The 16040-nt window shown below is 43.4% G+C and overlaps 2 protein-coding genes across 2 annotated transcripts; both read right to left on the reverse strand.

The window, feature by feature from the left end:
- Positions 1 to 243: 243 nt before the first annotated feature.
- On the reverse strand, positions 244 to 1440 carry LOC108669218 (the record flags this gene model as incomplete). Its single annotated transcript, XM_047880169.1, is given in 2 exon segments — positions 244 to 675; positions 1290 to 1440. A coding segment is annotated over 1 exon segment (156 nt), but the record flags the coding sequence as incomplete, so codon positions are not given.
- A 205-nt stretch (positions 1441 to 1645) lies between these two features.
- LOC108669219 (putative uncharacterized protein DDB_G0278921) lies at positions 1646 to 12144 on the reverse strand (the record flags this gene model as incomplete). The annotated part of the gene is given in 5 exon segments (XM_018156521.1): positions 1646 to 2004; positions 2673 to 2857; positions 3905 to 4066; positions 11451 to 11583; positions 12075 to 12144. Coding segments are annotated over 5 exon segments (909 nt in total), but the record flags the coding sequence as incomplete, so codon positions are not given.
- Positions 12145 to 16040: the final 3896 nt, after the last annotated feature.

Below are 16040 nucleotides of genomic sequence, written 5' to 3' on the forward strand. Positions count from 1 at the left end.
ATCTACGTCTATCAATAATTATTGCAAGGCATTAACTTCTACACACTCTATAGGCGTCAATAATAAAGTATTTTCAATCCATCGTAATTTGATCCGAACTAGAAGCTGTAAAGTTCATTGAGTTCGCCACGCGTTGTGACGGCAACTGTGGCTAACGCTGCTGTGGCTAACTCTGATGTGGCTAACGCTGTTGTGGCTAACGCTGCTGTGGCTAACTCTGATGTGGCTAACGCTGTNCGACATGTCTCGGTATTTGACGGCACAGACAGACGTATCTTTGAACACGTGCCCGCGTATCGACACGTCAGGCGATTCGCTCCCGCAAATCATCGAGTCACGTTGGCCAGGAAATGAGGCTCTAGATTCCTGAGCAATGTTCCACGAATCCTTCATTCCCATTCCAGTCACGGGGACGTCGCGACCAGGAATATCATGTACGTCGAACTTTGATTGCAACGATACACTCTCATGTACGTCGTCTGTAGAAGCGTTACACGGAACGTTATTAGTGTACGTCGTTACTGGAGGAGTATAACCCGGCGACAAACCGACGTCTGGGGGAGACGGGACGAACAAATCTGGGGGAGACGTTACACGGGCGCTGGAGACGTCAGAGTTCCCAGGACCGACGTCAACTTCTAGCGCTGCGATCAGACGTACGAGCGCCGACGAGTACTGCAAAAACGTTAGATACATCAACATCAGGTTCATCAAAGTCTAACACATCAACGTCAGGTTCATCAAAGTCTAACACATCAACGTCAGGTTCATCAAAGTCTAACACATCAACGTCTGGTTCATCAAAGTCTAACACATCAACGTCTGGTTCATCAAAGTCTAACCCATCAACGTCTGGTTCATCAAAGTCCAACACATCAACGTCTGGTTCATCAAAGTCTAATACATCTACGTCCGGTTCATCAAAGTCTAATACATCAACGTCCGGTTCATCAAAGTCTGATACATCTACGTCCGGTTCATCAAAGTCTAATACAAAAGTCTAACACATCAACGTCCGGTTCATCAAAGTCTAACACATCAACGTCCGGTTCATCAAAGTCTGATACATCAACGTCCGGTTCATCAAAGTCTGATACATCAACATTTAATGCATATCGCATAAGCGATTGAATGCAACGTGTTCTGCAAAGACACTTTAAGTTCATGTAAAGCATTTATTAATCAATTCAATGAACTGCACTAGCTAATACCGCCTCAATACCATACAAGAACGTCTAATACCGCAGCTCAAATACCCCCCAAATACCCCAGCAATACTGAAGACGTACGCGCGTGCGCAGCTGGCGCAGGAGCGGCGCGGGGCGCGCGGGCGCCTCACACGCACTGCACGTGGCGAGGGCGCGGGCCACGCGCGACACGTGCAGCGCCAGGCAACCGGCCGAGCAACCGGCGCTGTTGATGTTGCTGTTGTTGATGGTGTTGTTGATATTGCTGTTGTTTTTGATATTATTATTGTTGATGTTGATGTTATTATTGTTGCTGGTGATGCTACTGTTGTTGTTGTTGTTGTTATTATTATTATTATTGTAGTTCTTGATTGTGTTGTTCCTGTTGTTGTTGTTATTGTTGTTGTTGATGTTATTGTTGTTGTTGATGTTATTATTGGTGTTGCTGGTGGTGGTGTCGTGTTCATTTTCGGTGATGCTGCAGTTACTGTTGGTATTGACGTAGTTATTGTGGTTGTTTTTCTTGTTAATGTTAATTTTGTTGTAGTTATTGGTGCTATTGTAGTTATTGAAGGCAATGTTATAGCTGGCACTGTGATTATAGTTATTGTCATAGGAGACATCAATATTGTAAGTATCTTCATGGCTATTGTTTTCATTGTTTTTGGCAATGGAATCGAAACGGCAATCATCGAGGTAGTAGTTGTTTTTGTTGTCATTGTTATTAGTAGTGATGGTTGTTGAGGGTTGGTGACTGACTGTCATGTTGTTGTTGTTGTTTTTGTTGCTGTTGTTGTTGCAGCTGCACGCAGCTAGTCTGTAGAATTACAAGTTATCAAATAAATGAAAGATTTTAATAATAATAATAATAGCGGTTACAGCGTTTATTAGGCCGTAGGCCTCTCGCTGATTCTTAACATTGCAAAACATTCACAGCATTTTGCGGTCTCGAACTCGCAACTCACTGCTACAATTCTGCTGCGCTTAACCGCCCGGCCTCCTCGCCGATTCTGACCAGAAACTGGCGCACAGAGCTGGGATCGAACCCGCGCCTCTCTGCGCCAATCATGGTACTCTGAACTGTAACCACTGGGCCACCCTGCCCTTAAACAATAAAATACTTGTTTTTCATGGAAGTGCATTTGACGTATACAAAACTGTATGGAGTACACGAACCAATGAACAAATAACAATAATTCATGAAGGAAGATCGTTCACTAATATTGTAGAGATAAAATTGAAGCGAATAACAAAATTAATTATATTGGGATCAATTTTAAACGTCGCCACTCCCACCATATCCAAAAATAAATTTAAAATATTATAGATTTAACTAAAGCATTCATCAAAACCCTCCTGAATCAAGCAATGATATTGGTAGCGCGTTTTGAATAGATTACTAATAGCAAATTTTAAAATCATTATTTATATTAATATCAACAGAAAATATACAATTAGCAACAATATCAAAGTTTAGCCACTAACGGGCTCTTGCTGGTAAGCCCGTTCTCGACGGCGATGCCCCGACGTAGGAGGAAGACGTTCCCCAGCAGCAGGGGGGCACGTCGGAGCCCGTGACGGGCCCCATGGAGCAGAGCGGACGTCACGCTCACCAGCACGCTCCATATGAGCGGCTCAGGGATGCTCATGGAGCGAAGCTTGAGGCGCTTCTGAAAAACGCAACCAAACTAGTTCTGTACACCGAGTTTAATCATACTTTCCATACTTTTTTTTAACTTTAATTTTTATAATTATACTTTTCATAGCAGTCAATGCATTATTACATAAACTAAATTGACCAGTAATGTCATAGTTATCTGTTAAGCTACAGTCATATACCTACACCATCAGGATAACAGCGTAAACTCTAGAAGATCTCACACTGATTATAAATGTCCAGTTATTACGCTAACAGTTCAATAAAAAGCAACGTAGCAAATGCTGCAGCTGATCTCTCGAAGTTTCGTCGTTATAACTGCTATAAACATTGATGGGAAACTTCGTAGTATCGGAGAGTTCTTTATCATTTATAAACATGTTATAATTAATATTTTGCGTGAATGCTCTCTAGAACAGATTATTATCATGTATAACTAATAATTCACATTTACAGGAATGCTTTCTAATAGATTTTAGTTCATGGTTGCACCCGCAGCAAGAAAGCGGGTGCAACTTTGGCAAAGTTGAACGTGAACAGCAAAACTCCACGGCACTTGCAGCCAGCATTTACCTACACACCACACCGCACGTTTAATTAAGCCTTCAACGGTTTCAATTTTTGCGCGTGTTCAAATAATAAATTAAAGTTAATTTTGTATACAAACAAATAAAAAGTTTCTTTTTCGCATCATGCGGAATAGTCAATAAGTAGGAAATGCCGGTAGCAGGCTACAGTAAATAAATTTCTGATTATTAGAATGTGGAGTAATTCAACTGAAATTCACATTTCATCAGAGTTTCAGTTAAAAATAAACGATTTAGGATTTCTAATGATAACAGAAACTGGACATCGTTTCATAAATATTAATAAGTAAACGCGAAAATACATTACACATGTGCTGTGTTTGCCACACAACAACTCGGTGTATATTGATACTAGCATTTTAATTCGATTAAATGGTGCATAAGTATTAAAATAATTTGATTGCTTAAATCGCAAGTTTATCAAGAATTTAAAAGCAAAGAAAACAGCCACAAATGGTGCATGGTATACGCACCACGACCTGGTCCAGCGTAGCTATGGGCGTATCGAGCAGGTAGAAGAGGTTGCGCGTAGGTTCATCCACAACCACGCCCCACACGCGCATCACGTGCGGGTGGTCGCACCACAGCCACGTGGCAGCCTCATCCATGTCTCCTGATGACGTCATCCCCGTCAACTGTATTAAGTTCATTTATTTAGAATAACTTCATTTATGAATTAAGTTCATTATATTTATATAAGTTCATCAATTTATATAAGTTCGTTAATTTATATAAGTTCATTTATTTATATAAGTTCATCGCGTAATAAATGAATAAGTTCATTTATTTAGTCCGAGAAGAAGCATTGGTACGACAAGTCATATATAAAAGATCTCACTCATCGATTACTATTGTTATAAATTCATAAGGAGTAAATAATGAAAGAGAAACAAATCTCAATAAATATAAGAATAAAGATTTGTACACGAAAGGCTCAGCATAGCTCCATTATTGCGGCGAATGAAGGCGCAAAAATAGTGCATATGAGGTTTTTATTTGAATGAACATTTGCAATTGTACGAGCAGTAGCGGCGTCTCATCGGTCTGTCGGAGTCAGTTATATTTACAGCTGCTTTTTGGGGCTCAAGACGCAGCCAAACTTTCATATATTGAGCCACACCTTATCAGCGCCAGAGATAAGGCAAGCTGAGGGACATACCACACCTTATCAGCGCCAGAGATAAGGGAAGGTGAGGGACATACCACGCCTCAACAGCGCCAGAGATAAGGGAAGGTGAGGGACATACCACGCCTCAACAGCGCCAGAGATAAGGGGTTCTGATAAATAATTTGACTCCAAAAAATTAAACTATCGATCCAGACAAAACCTAACCTACAACAAACCTTCACGAAACAAATATACCACGACCCTACTAATTAATTCGAATGAACAGCGGTCACAATGTCAGATGAACGGTTTTAACAGTGCAAAATAATATTAAAAGCACAACTGAAAATATCTGCAAATGACAATGCAGATGCATGCATGGGTAACTTCCGAGTCCAAGTTGGCGATGTTTATTAGGTAGATGGACGGTACGTCAAATCACCGAGAACTTTGGAACTTTACTTTTCATCCTCGCTTTGCTCAAGTTTCCAATTACGACCATACCACAAAGATCCGATACACACCACAAGTCCCATACACACCAATCAACACAGGTCTCGCACACACCGCACGAAACGAGTAAGACACACACAACACACCACACAACACACACGCATCAGTCGGCCACGGTCCAGCTCCTTCACTTTCCTCCGCGGCTGCGGTCACGAAACTTTCCCTCTCCTTCCTAGAGAATGTTACGTCTACAGCCTGACCATTACCTCACAGCCAGACCATTACCTTACAGCCCGACCATTACCTTACAGCCAGACCATTACCTTACAGCCCGACCATTACCTTACAGCCCGACCATTACCTTACAGCCCGACCATTACCTTACAGCCAGACCATTACCTTACAGCCAGACCATTACCTTACAGCCAGACCATTACCTTACAGCCAGNAGTGAGAAGGATAAAGCCCTGTCTCTTATACACATCTAGATGTGTATAAGAGACAGTCACTGCAGTGCACGGCGCACGTAAGTCAATGCAGTGCACGGCGCACGTGTAGTGCAAAGGTTACCGCCACGTGCATATGGCGCGCTGCCAACGACGCGCGTCTGGCAGCCTCGGTCAGCTGAGCGCCGCTGCTGCGGCTGTGCATTTAAGAAGGTAAAGGTAACCGTTTACGAGGGTAAAAAGAAACCGTTTAAGACGGTAAAGGTTAAAGATAACCGATCACGAGAGTAAATGTAACCGTTTACGAGGATAAATGTAATAATTTGTGAGGATAAAGGTAATCTTTTAAGAGGTTAAAGGAATTTTTACGAGGGTAAAGGCAACTGTTTAAGTGGGTAAAGGCAACTGTTTACGAGGGTAAAGGTAACTTTTTAAGAGGGTAAATTAAGGTAATCGTGTCCGAGGGTAACGTTTCCAAATATAAAGGTAACCGCGCACGAGGGTAACGGTAAGAGTTATCGAGGGTAACGCCCTAACCCTCGCCATGTCCCAAGTCCTGACGTCAGAAGCTCGATTGCTGGCACGGACGCAAGATCTGCTCGTCGCTGCGGGCGTGCGCAACACCGAATGCGTGCTTCTTTCAGCGGATGCGCATCTAAGTCAGTAAATGCGCAAGTCCATCGTTAAATGCGCATGTAATTCAGTAAATGTGCATGTCATTCGGTAAATGCGCATGTAATTCAGTAAATGTGCATGCCATTCGGTGAATGCGTTTTTTAAAATAAGCAGCGATAATAAAATCGTCAAATCTTGGGCACCAAAGATCGCATTAACCTAAAATCTCAAAGTCAGTTTCAGCTGCAGACACGTCGCACTGTTCACCGAGTTTAGGCGCTCAGCGGAATGACATTCGGTGAATGCGTTTTTTAAAATAAGCAGCGATAATAAAATCGTCAAATCTTGGGCACCAAAGATCGCATTAACCTAAAATCTCAAAATCAGTTTCAGCTGCAGACACGTCGCACTGTTCACCGAGTTTAGGCGCTCAGCGGAATGTGATGGGTGAGCAAGCGGAAGTTCAGAATGATAACTCCTGCTTCGGTCCGCAGCAATTCTGATGTACTTAACATAGTTTTCTTTTCCGGGACCTCAAAATCAGTCTTAGACTATCGCTTAGACAAACCTCTTGATATGAGTAAATCCTAGGTTCGACGAACACCAATTCAGATGAAAAATGTTTCGAATGAATTCATATTCAGCATGGAAGTTGTAGCAAATTCTAATGCCACGGTGAATTAAACTTCGAAAAAATTAAATTTTAAACGAAATAAACAAAAGCTGGTTATGCAAGTGTCCCAGCCCCTGAATTTGGTTGGGTTCGTGATGCACGGAATCGTGAAGCGATTGTTGTATTTAGGCTCTGCATGAAAATTAAAAATTCGTCACCATAGTATCTACTATAAAATAAGGTCATAAAAACAAGTGGACAATGTGACAGTAATTAAACCACGTAAAAACATTAAAATATTCGAAAAGAAAGATGTTCATCATTTTTATTCAGAGCTCTCTAACAAATAGGAATAATATCTATGTAACAAATAGGGATGAAAGCTCTGTAAGAAAAAGGAGTGATAGCTCTGTAAACAATAGGAATAAAGGATCTTTTACAAATAGGAATGAAAGCTTTAATTATAAATCGCGAGCACAGCTTTGACACACAATGAACTCCGTGGGAGTAAATGCTGCGGCGACCGCGCGTTTCAAGAAGCACAGTGAGTGGTTCAGCCCGCATTGAACTGACTGAAGTGGACCATGCAGTGCACACTGTAACACTGCAGTGCACACTGCAACACTGCAGTGCACACTGCAACACTGCAGTACAGCGCTGTATTGTATTCAGGTAGCGTAAGGACACAAAGCATGTTGCACATAACAATGTATTAAATTCAATGTTGTTCATTGTACGCCCGGTACCGTAATATAGAGGGGAAGTTAGGGCGCGTATCCAGGATACCTGCCGTGTCAAGATATTGCCTGGACCTGAAATTTCATTCCTGTGGAAGAATAGGAAGTGACTACAGCAAAGGGAGGAATGGATTGGAACAAAAATTGAAATTTAATTTTGAAATTTGTATTTATAAATTCAATTTGAAATGTGCAGCATAGTTTCCTCCATATTTTGAAACGGAAGTCAAGCGTTAGTCCTGTCTTCTATCTATAATGTGGGTTTAAAGAAGTCTTTATTTAAATATAACTCATTAATTAGCATTATCGTTATTAGGAATTAAGGATTACAGGAATGACGGGATTTAGAATAACAGAATTTAAAAATTGCAGGACTTGCTAGTCTTTCAAACATCCCAAAATAAAGTGAAGCAGCATGTGTATATTGAAGTGTTATTAAAACATAATTTTATAACGGGGATAAAACTGTGGCTCAAATTTAAATGCGAGAATCCTTCCACTCGCGTAACTACAGTTCGATCATCATTTGTTTAAAGATTTAAACAAAAATCGGGAATTTTAGATCTTGGCCGGGTCAACCTGAAACTTTAATTGCATGTATCAATAAGGGAATTTACGGGTGTGCGTGTTTGCGGGCGCGGCCATTGTGCGTGCGTCTGTTTGAATAACGTATCATGGATACCATCAGGATTTACCTGCTCCTTTAATAAGCGCCGCTGATTTGGCAAGTTGTGGTCAAATTTTGGACAGTAAAATAACATTATTTGTTATTTATTGCTTAAAAATGCGGTCTACATCCCTTAGGAAAGTGAGGGATAACCTGACTATAGGTTCAAAATCTAGATCTGGTTAATAGATGCAATAGATTTGCTATTTCAGCCAACAATAAAAACGCACAATATGCAGTTTAAACGCTAATCACACAACATAATAATTGCTACAGCACCTGAGAAAAAGCACTGATCTAGCCTCACACTCCCCACAACAATACGCCATTGTCACAAAGCTGTCCAATAAGACTATTGCTTGCATACAGGAAGAGATATCGTTGTGTCAATAGTACACTTACGACCACTGCAGCACTTACGACCACCGCAACACTTACGACCACCGCAGCACTTACGACCACCGCAACACTTACGACCACCGCAGCACTTAAGATCACCGCACCACTACCCGACCACAGCAGCACTTACGACCACCGCAACACTTACGACCACCGCAACACTTACGACCACCGCAACACTTACGACCACCGCGGCACTTACCATCACCGCGGTACTTTCGACCTCCGCACACCACTTACGACCACCGCACGACTTAGGACCACCGCACCACTTACGACCACCGCACCACTTACGACCACCGCACGACTTAGGACCAGCGCACCACTTACGACCACCCACATACGACCACCATGGATATAATGGAAATATATTTCAAAAGTTCGAATGCAGATTGAATTTCGAAATGAGGATGGGACCAAGGAGCATGAGATGTGTAAGGCATGAGGTGTGTGGGGCATGACGTCCAGTCGTTTGCGCGTTAATAAGTGTGCGTGTCCACTCGTGAATGTGTCCACTCTTGTGCATGTCCGTGTGCATGTCCTCCAAGCGACGCTTATAATAATACAAATGACAAATGTGTAAGGCATGAGGTGTGTGGGGCATGACGTCCAGTCGTTTGCGCGTTAATAAGTGTGCGTGTCCACTCGTGAATGTGTCCACTCTTGTGCATGTCCGTGTGCATGTCCTCCAAGCGACGCTTATAATAATAAAAATGACAAATCATGGCTGTAGCAGCTATTGGACGAGACGAGTTTCCTGCTTTAGCGACTGAGCATTCCTTGATCACGTCATCACCGGTAATACACACGTCGCGCTTGTCATACTTGCGATTTCAACACGTCCTAGCAACGCATATATATTGTTTTTTTTTATAGCCTATAATTTAATAACTTATTCATAAACTCATCTTTCTTTATATGTGTTCATAGGCAAAACTTAAATTAATGTTACCTTGTCAACCACATTCCTTACCCATGACTTTCTTCAAGTTTTTCATTACGTCTGGCCCTTTCATAAATCCGTAGCGCATCGTCAATTTTACGACAAACAAGTTAAACTTTCAATTTGAGCCATGACGTAAGACAGTAATGCGTTCATGAAAGGCAACATAACTGCAACGTTCGTGGACGCCGCGGCAACGCAAGAGGCCGCCAGCCTTGGCCTTCAGCAGACGACGAAGCGGCGTCCGCCATTGATGAGAGCCACATGTAACCTTGCTGTCGCTTGCAGCTGTTTACACACAACGCTTCTACCTTACAACACACTTAACATTTGCGTCTCGCCACCGATAGTTAAAGTCTCAAGGAACCGTAAACGCACTAAACTTCTGCACTGGTCACTTTCACTGCCGTTCTGCACGTAAGGCAGGAATAGCGTTACAAAGCCTGAATCTTAATGACAACCGCATGGCGATAGAGCTTCAGGGCCCTAACCTTTAGCCGGAAATGAATAGCCATGGGTAAAAAGTAACACCTCATCGTAATATTATTTTTTCCGTAATTTTTTGCTCAATTTAACACATCGTGCAGGTGTAATTGCGCCATAAATTTCAAAAATAAATAAACTGTTGACAGATGAGTAACGAGAAATTGCGGAAGAGCGAGTCCAGTCTTGCGGAACTGAGAACCTCCATTCCGGGATCAAACGAGCATCGGAACAGGAAGCGATATGTTCTTCCTGTGTGCCAGATGTTCAGCGCACGTCTCGTAATGAGTTGAAGGGAACACTGAAGAACACGCGGAGGGTTACGTGAACAGTCAGTCGTGTCTTTTAATCCGTTAACTTTATTGCCTCGCAGTAATTCGAGTTTACTTCATTAATAGACTTTCGTTCGATGCGATAAAAGAAACGAACAGAAAATTATTATTTTACAAAAGTGTCGCTCCAAGGTTGGGTTTCATAGCACCGTCGCGTGCACAGAAATCTACACACTGCGCGTGCGCGTCAACAAATCTGCACACTGCGCGTGCGCGTCAACAAATGTGCACACTGCGAGCGAGTGCGCGTCAACAAATGTGCACACTGCGAGTGCGCGTCAAGAAATCTACACACTGCGCGTGCGCGTCAACAAATCTGCACACTGCGCGTGCGCGTCAACAAATCTGCACACTGCGCGTGCGCGTCAACAAATCTGCACACTGCGCGTGCGCGTCAACAAATCTGCACACTGCGCGTGCGCGTCAACAAATCTGCACACTGCGCGTGCGCGTCAACAAATCTGCACACTGCGCGTGCGCGTCAACAAATCTGCACACTGCGCGTGCGCGTCAACAAATCTGCACACTGCGCGTGCGCGTCAACAAATCTGCACACTGCGCGTGCGCGTCAACAAATCTGCACACCGCGCGTCAACAAATCTGCACGCTGCGCGTCAACAAATCTGCACACTGCGCGTCAACAAATCTGCACACTGCGCGTGCGCGTCAACAAATCTGCACACCGAACGTCAAAAAATCTGCACACTGCGCGTGCGCGCGACAAATCTGCACACTGCGCGTGCGCGTCAACAAACATTCCCGACCCTATTTTTTGCTGCCAGTCCTGCCCGACGAAGGGTTAAGTGCCGCTGCATTTCCGGGGCTTAACCCCTTAACCTTCTCACCTTCCTTTGGTCCCCCAACCCCCAATCCCTCTTATTCACCCCAGGACCATACTGCCAGAATCTGACAGGAAGGCCAATGACTTGTTTATGTGCATTATTAAAACAACACACGCACTTCAACAGGGCATTAGACGAGAGAGAATACTTCGAGCTGACAGCACGGCTGACTCAGTCACCATTGACAGTGAGATAGATCATGGTGCTGGCAGCACCACTGACGCAGTCACCATTGACAGTTAGATGGATAAAGCATGGTGCTGGTAGCACGGCTGACTCAGTCACCATTGACAGTGATATGGATACAGCCTAGTGCAAACAGCTCCACTGACTCAGTCATTATTAACCTAGACATATCACAGTGTTGACGAACCCACGTACCTCATCGTCAGACGTCTCGGTGTGGCCGTACGTGGCGAGGTACGTCTGACCGTCGAGACGGCAGTGCACGCGCCACGTGACCGTGCGGTGGAAGAAGGGCTCCTCGAACACATCCAGCAAGGGCGCTGAGCTCCTGTAGAGGAGGGTGGTCCTGTTACAGCATGAGAGACAGGCACGGTTCTAACGTACCTGTACTGTTAACAGCGCATGTACTGTTCCAGCGCGTGCTTAATGGGCATGTACTGTTACCAGCGCGTGCTTCATGGGCATGTACTGTACAGCGCGTGCTTAATGGGCATGTAGTGAAACCATCACATATCCAACAAATCTAAACTGATTGGACCACATGTTTAGCGTTCTTACAGCAGGCACGTGACTGGAGTTCTTACAGCAGGCACGTGACTGGAGTTCTTACAGCAGGCACGTGACTAGTTATTACAGCAGGCACGTGACTAGAGTTATTACAGCAGGCACGTGACTAGAGTTATTACCGCAGGCACGGAGAACACAAGTCCACAGCAGTCAAATCAAGTAGGCGTAGGCTCATACAAACAATAAGTGCCGAACATATTAGAGTGTACATTCTGTTAAACAAAATTAAAAGTTTTTAAGACTAGAACTGACCTGACTATAAATTCTTTGGCAGAGACAGTCGACAGGAACTTTGTGACGCATTTTGGGGCATCAGCTGCACAAAGAGTCTGCATCTCAGGGGATGACCAAGGGGTTGGATTGCGGGGAAGTAAAGCTCTTCTGCCGGGAAGGAGCATGGGTGCAACTGGCACTATGTCTACCGCCATCGTCACAAGGCACGTCTGGCGCGTCTAATCTCACTAAAAACTAATAAAATAGTCGTAGTTCTAACATTAAAAATCACAAGTTGGTTAAATAAAATAACTTTGACTGTTCAAGAACTGAAGAGCTTTAGACTAATTCTGCACATTGAGTACTGTCTCCACGCAGTTCAGTCTAACATAAAAAAATTCTGTTAGAATAGAATAGAAGTGTTGGCATTGAAGAAAATATAATAATAATAATAGTAGTAATATGTCTATAGTAATGTAGTTTATGTCTATAGTAATAATTAGACATAAATGCAATGAATGTACTTCGTAGTACCCAGTCAAATGTAACAAGAACATATAATATTCCCAAATCTTCAGCTTACACCGCGCTCGCCGGCTCCAGGTTAGACTTCAGGCGGAGTAATAATAGATGAATAGGTCGACTTATCATATTATATCGAAAAAAAACACGATCATGGATGTTATTAACTATTTATTAAGTTTGTCAGTTACCATTAACAAGCAGGACTGATCTAGAATATGTGAACAAAGATTCCTAAAATTTCACCTTGACTGTCCGTGTTCGGGATACCACCAGTGAAAACTTCTAAGACCTCGACAATCATCTACCTTAATTCGTTCACACTCCCGTGCGTGTTATCTGAACGCAGGCGCTAGGCTTTTACACACATATGAATGGTACACAAAATCCGAATATTTCAATACAATATTATAGTATAGGAAAATTTTGTAGTATGGTAGTAACTAGTAATGCAGTCGTTAGAGTTATAGGAGCTTCATCGTTGCAATCGCAACCTAGCAAGTTAGAAGCAGGACGATTCGACAGTGAGATGTGGACAGGCAGTTGCTTGGGAACCTTTCAGGCGTAGTTGCTAGTAGACTATCAATTTGTTGACAGCGATCGAGCTGCCGGAACAATTATGATGATCAAAGCACCAACAAAATGTTTCGCATGTTACAGCAATAATAGATATAGATAATAATAGTGCCCCAGTAAAGAACTCAAGTACCTAACTCAGTAACAATTTCTTCAGCTCTACGGGCGATCGTTCACTTGGTGCATCCCGAAATGTTTCGTTCTCTAAACACGTCAAATGATCCACTAAAAAATTATTTGCCTTTGATTGCTGTTAGGTATTATACTCTCCAAATCATAAATCTGAACCCTAGCAATTTTATTTTTAGCACGAGTGTAATTTCAATAAAAGGTAAAGTAAAGCCTAAAGACGATGAATTTATAAATATAAATAAACTATAACAGTTTCCTTACAGCAAGGAATGACAGTTTCCTTACACTGAACAAATTTAGAAAGTATTTAATAATAAAATACCATTTTATTGTGAAACGGTTGCTTCTGAGCAGTCACTGGTTTGGGTCAGTCCCCCTCCTAAGCTAGCTATGGGCACTCACGCACAACACACATCCTCACCACACGAACGCCGGAGCGATACTGCGGAGTGCGGACTGCGGAACTGCGTTTGATTATGCCGTGTGCATTACTGCAGCCATGGTGACTGCAGCAGCGAGCCTGCGACCCAAGTTTCTGAATTCCCATGCCTCAAATCGCGCTTGCATGGAGTCACGCACAAAGTTCAAAGTTCGCTCATAATTAATAGTCAACCGAACAAACACAAGGATCGATGGTGGGAGGTATGTAACTGCCATTTTAAATTAGTCATATATGTTTTCTTCAACAGCAATAAAGTTGAATTAAACTGTGACAAATTTCTTTTATAAATTGGAAAGAATTTCATTTTCTCCTTAGTGCATCTCTACAAGGCATATAAAACAGCCAGTGCACCTCTATCTGCCTGGGGAACGCAGCCGTGGGCCACAAATTCAGCTCAGCTAAACCATGCACAGCTACACTCAGTTTCCGAGCTACGATGCCGCGGACCAAGCTACGAGGGGCATCCGGAAAGTAGTAACCGTTTGGGAATTGAACAAAAGGAATTAACAAATTTAACAAATGTAAACATCTTTATTGAAAAGAAGATGTATTACACTACTTCTCAACATAATCTCCGGACAAACTTAAGCATTTTCGCATCGTGTCACGAGTTTCTGTATAGAAGTGTCATATTCCTCCGCCGCTAGTGTATTGAGATATGCAGTCAGCCAGTCACGTATTCTTTCAGTTCTTCGTCATTTTGAAACTTTGTCCCTGTCACGAAGTCCTCGAGTTTCGTAAACAGATAAAAATGTCAAGGAGCCAAGTTCGGACTGTATAGGGTGGATGGTCGAAAATTTCCCCCCTGAATTTTTGGAGAAGTTGTTGTGTTATCCGAGCCATGTGCGGCCTGGCATCGTCGTGCAGGAGAATGACGTCAGTAGACAACAGACCTCGCCGTCGATTTTGAATTGCCCGCCGTAATTTTTCTAATGTTGCACAATATGCATTGGCATTGATTGTGTTTCCACGAGTCATGAAATCGATGAGCAATACCTCTTGCCGATCCCAGAAACACTGGCGGCGGAGTAATATAACACTGGTATACAAAAACTCGTGATACGATACGACAAATGCTCAAATATGTCCGAAGATTATGTAGAAATGTAGTGTAATACATGTTCTTTTCAATAAACATGTTTACATTTGTTAATATTTACTTCCTTTTGTTCAATTCCCAAACGGGTTCTACTTTCCGGATGCCCCTCGTACAAACACGGCAAGCCACAGCAGTTCTGACACTAACTGTCGCATGCTACCTGCCCAGGGAGGCTCTTTTTTGCACGATGTTTTCTTAAGAAAGTAATATGGCCCTTACCTCCTCAGATGAACCTCACGATTCAATGGCTAAATAATTTTTTTAAGTATTCACAAATCAAGGAGGTATTGAGAACCGCGAGAGGCTTCTTGGAATGTGTGACACGAGAGGAAACAAACGTCGTAAATTATTAGCTTCCAGTCCAATACAGGCGGCACGGTGAACTCAATGAGGGGCGAGGAATAATATGTGGACAGTGGTCGGCCTAGTCCAATTAGTTATAGCCAAACGCTGGCCATTCCACGGCCACCTGAGGCTGCCCGTTACCAAAAAAAGGGGCTGGCTAGGATATCATTACAAAGACTTCAAGCCAGAGCGAGGGTAGCGACTGTCAGATCTTAAGGCTGGTAGTCAGAATGCAGCGAAGTCTGAGAGCGAGTTTTTCGCGACCATCATGTGAATGAAATCTTTGATCTGCCCGAAGCTCGGCCATTCGCTACCCTCGAGCTTGTACTCTTAGTAATATGATATCCTAGCCAGACCTTTTTTCGCGGCAACTGATCGCTTTCAGGTGGCCGAGGAATGGCCAGCGGTCGATTATAACTAATTGGACTAGGCCGACCATTGGCCACGAATTATAATTCCTCGCCCCCTCATTGAGTTCGTCGTCACCATGCAGCCGGCCTGAACTGACAGTTCAGTAATTTGCGATGAAACTCATAGGGAATAGCCGAGCCGGTTCGTAGCCTCGCGGTTCTCAATCAGAGCCTTAAAGCCGATCGATGATTTCACAAGATGGTCGCGAATATCTCGCTTTCAGACTTCGCCGCACTTTGATTACCAGCCTTAAGGCCCTGATTGAAAGCCGTGCGAAGTCTGAGAGCGAGGTTTTCGCGACCATCGTGTAAAATCCTTGATCTGCCTGAAGCTCGGTCAGTCGGCTACCCTCGAGCTTGTACTCTTTGTATTATGATATCCTAGCCAGCCCCTTTCTCGCGGCAACTGGTCGCTTTCAGGTGGCCGAGGAATGGCCAACAGTCGGCTATAACTAATTGGACTAGGCCGACCACTGGCC

Source organism: Hyalella azteca, unplaced genomic scaffold (genome assembly GCF_000764305.2).
Source record: "Hyalella azteca isolate HAZT.00-mixed unplaced genomic scaffold, Hazt_2.0.2 contig4798, whole genome shotgun sequence".
In the NCBI taxonomy this organism is placed as follows: domain Eukaryota; kingdom Metazoa; phylum Arthropoda; class Malacostraca; order Amphipoda; family Hyalellidae; genus Hyalella; species Hyalella azteca.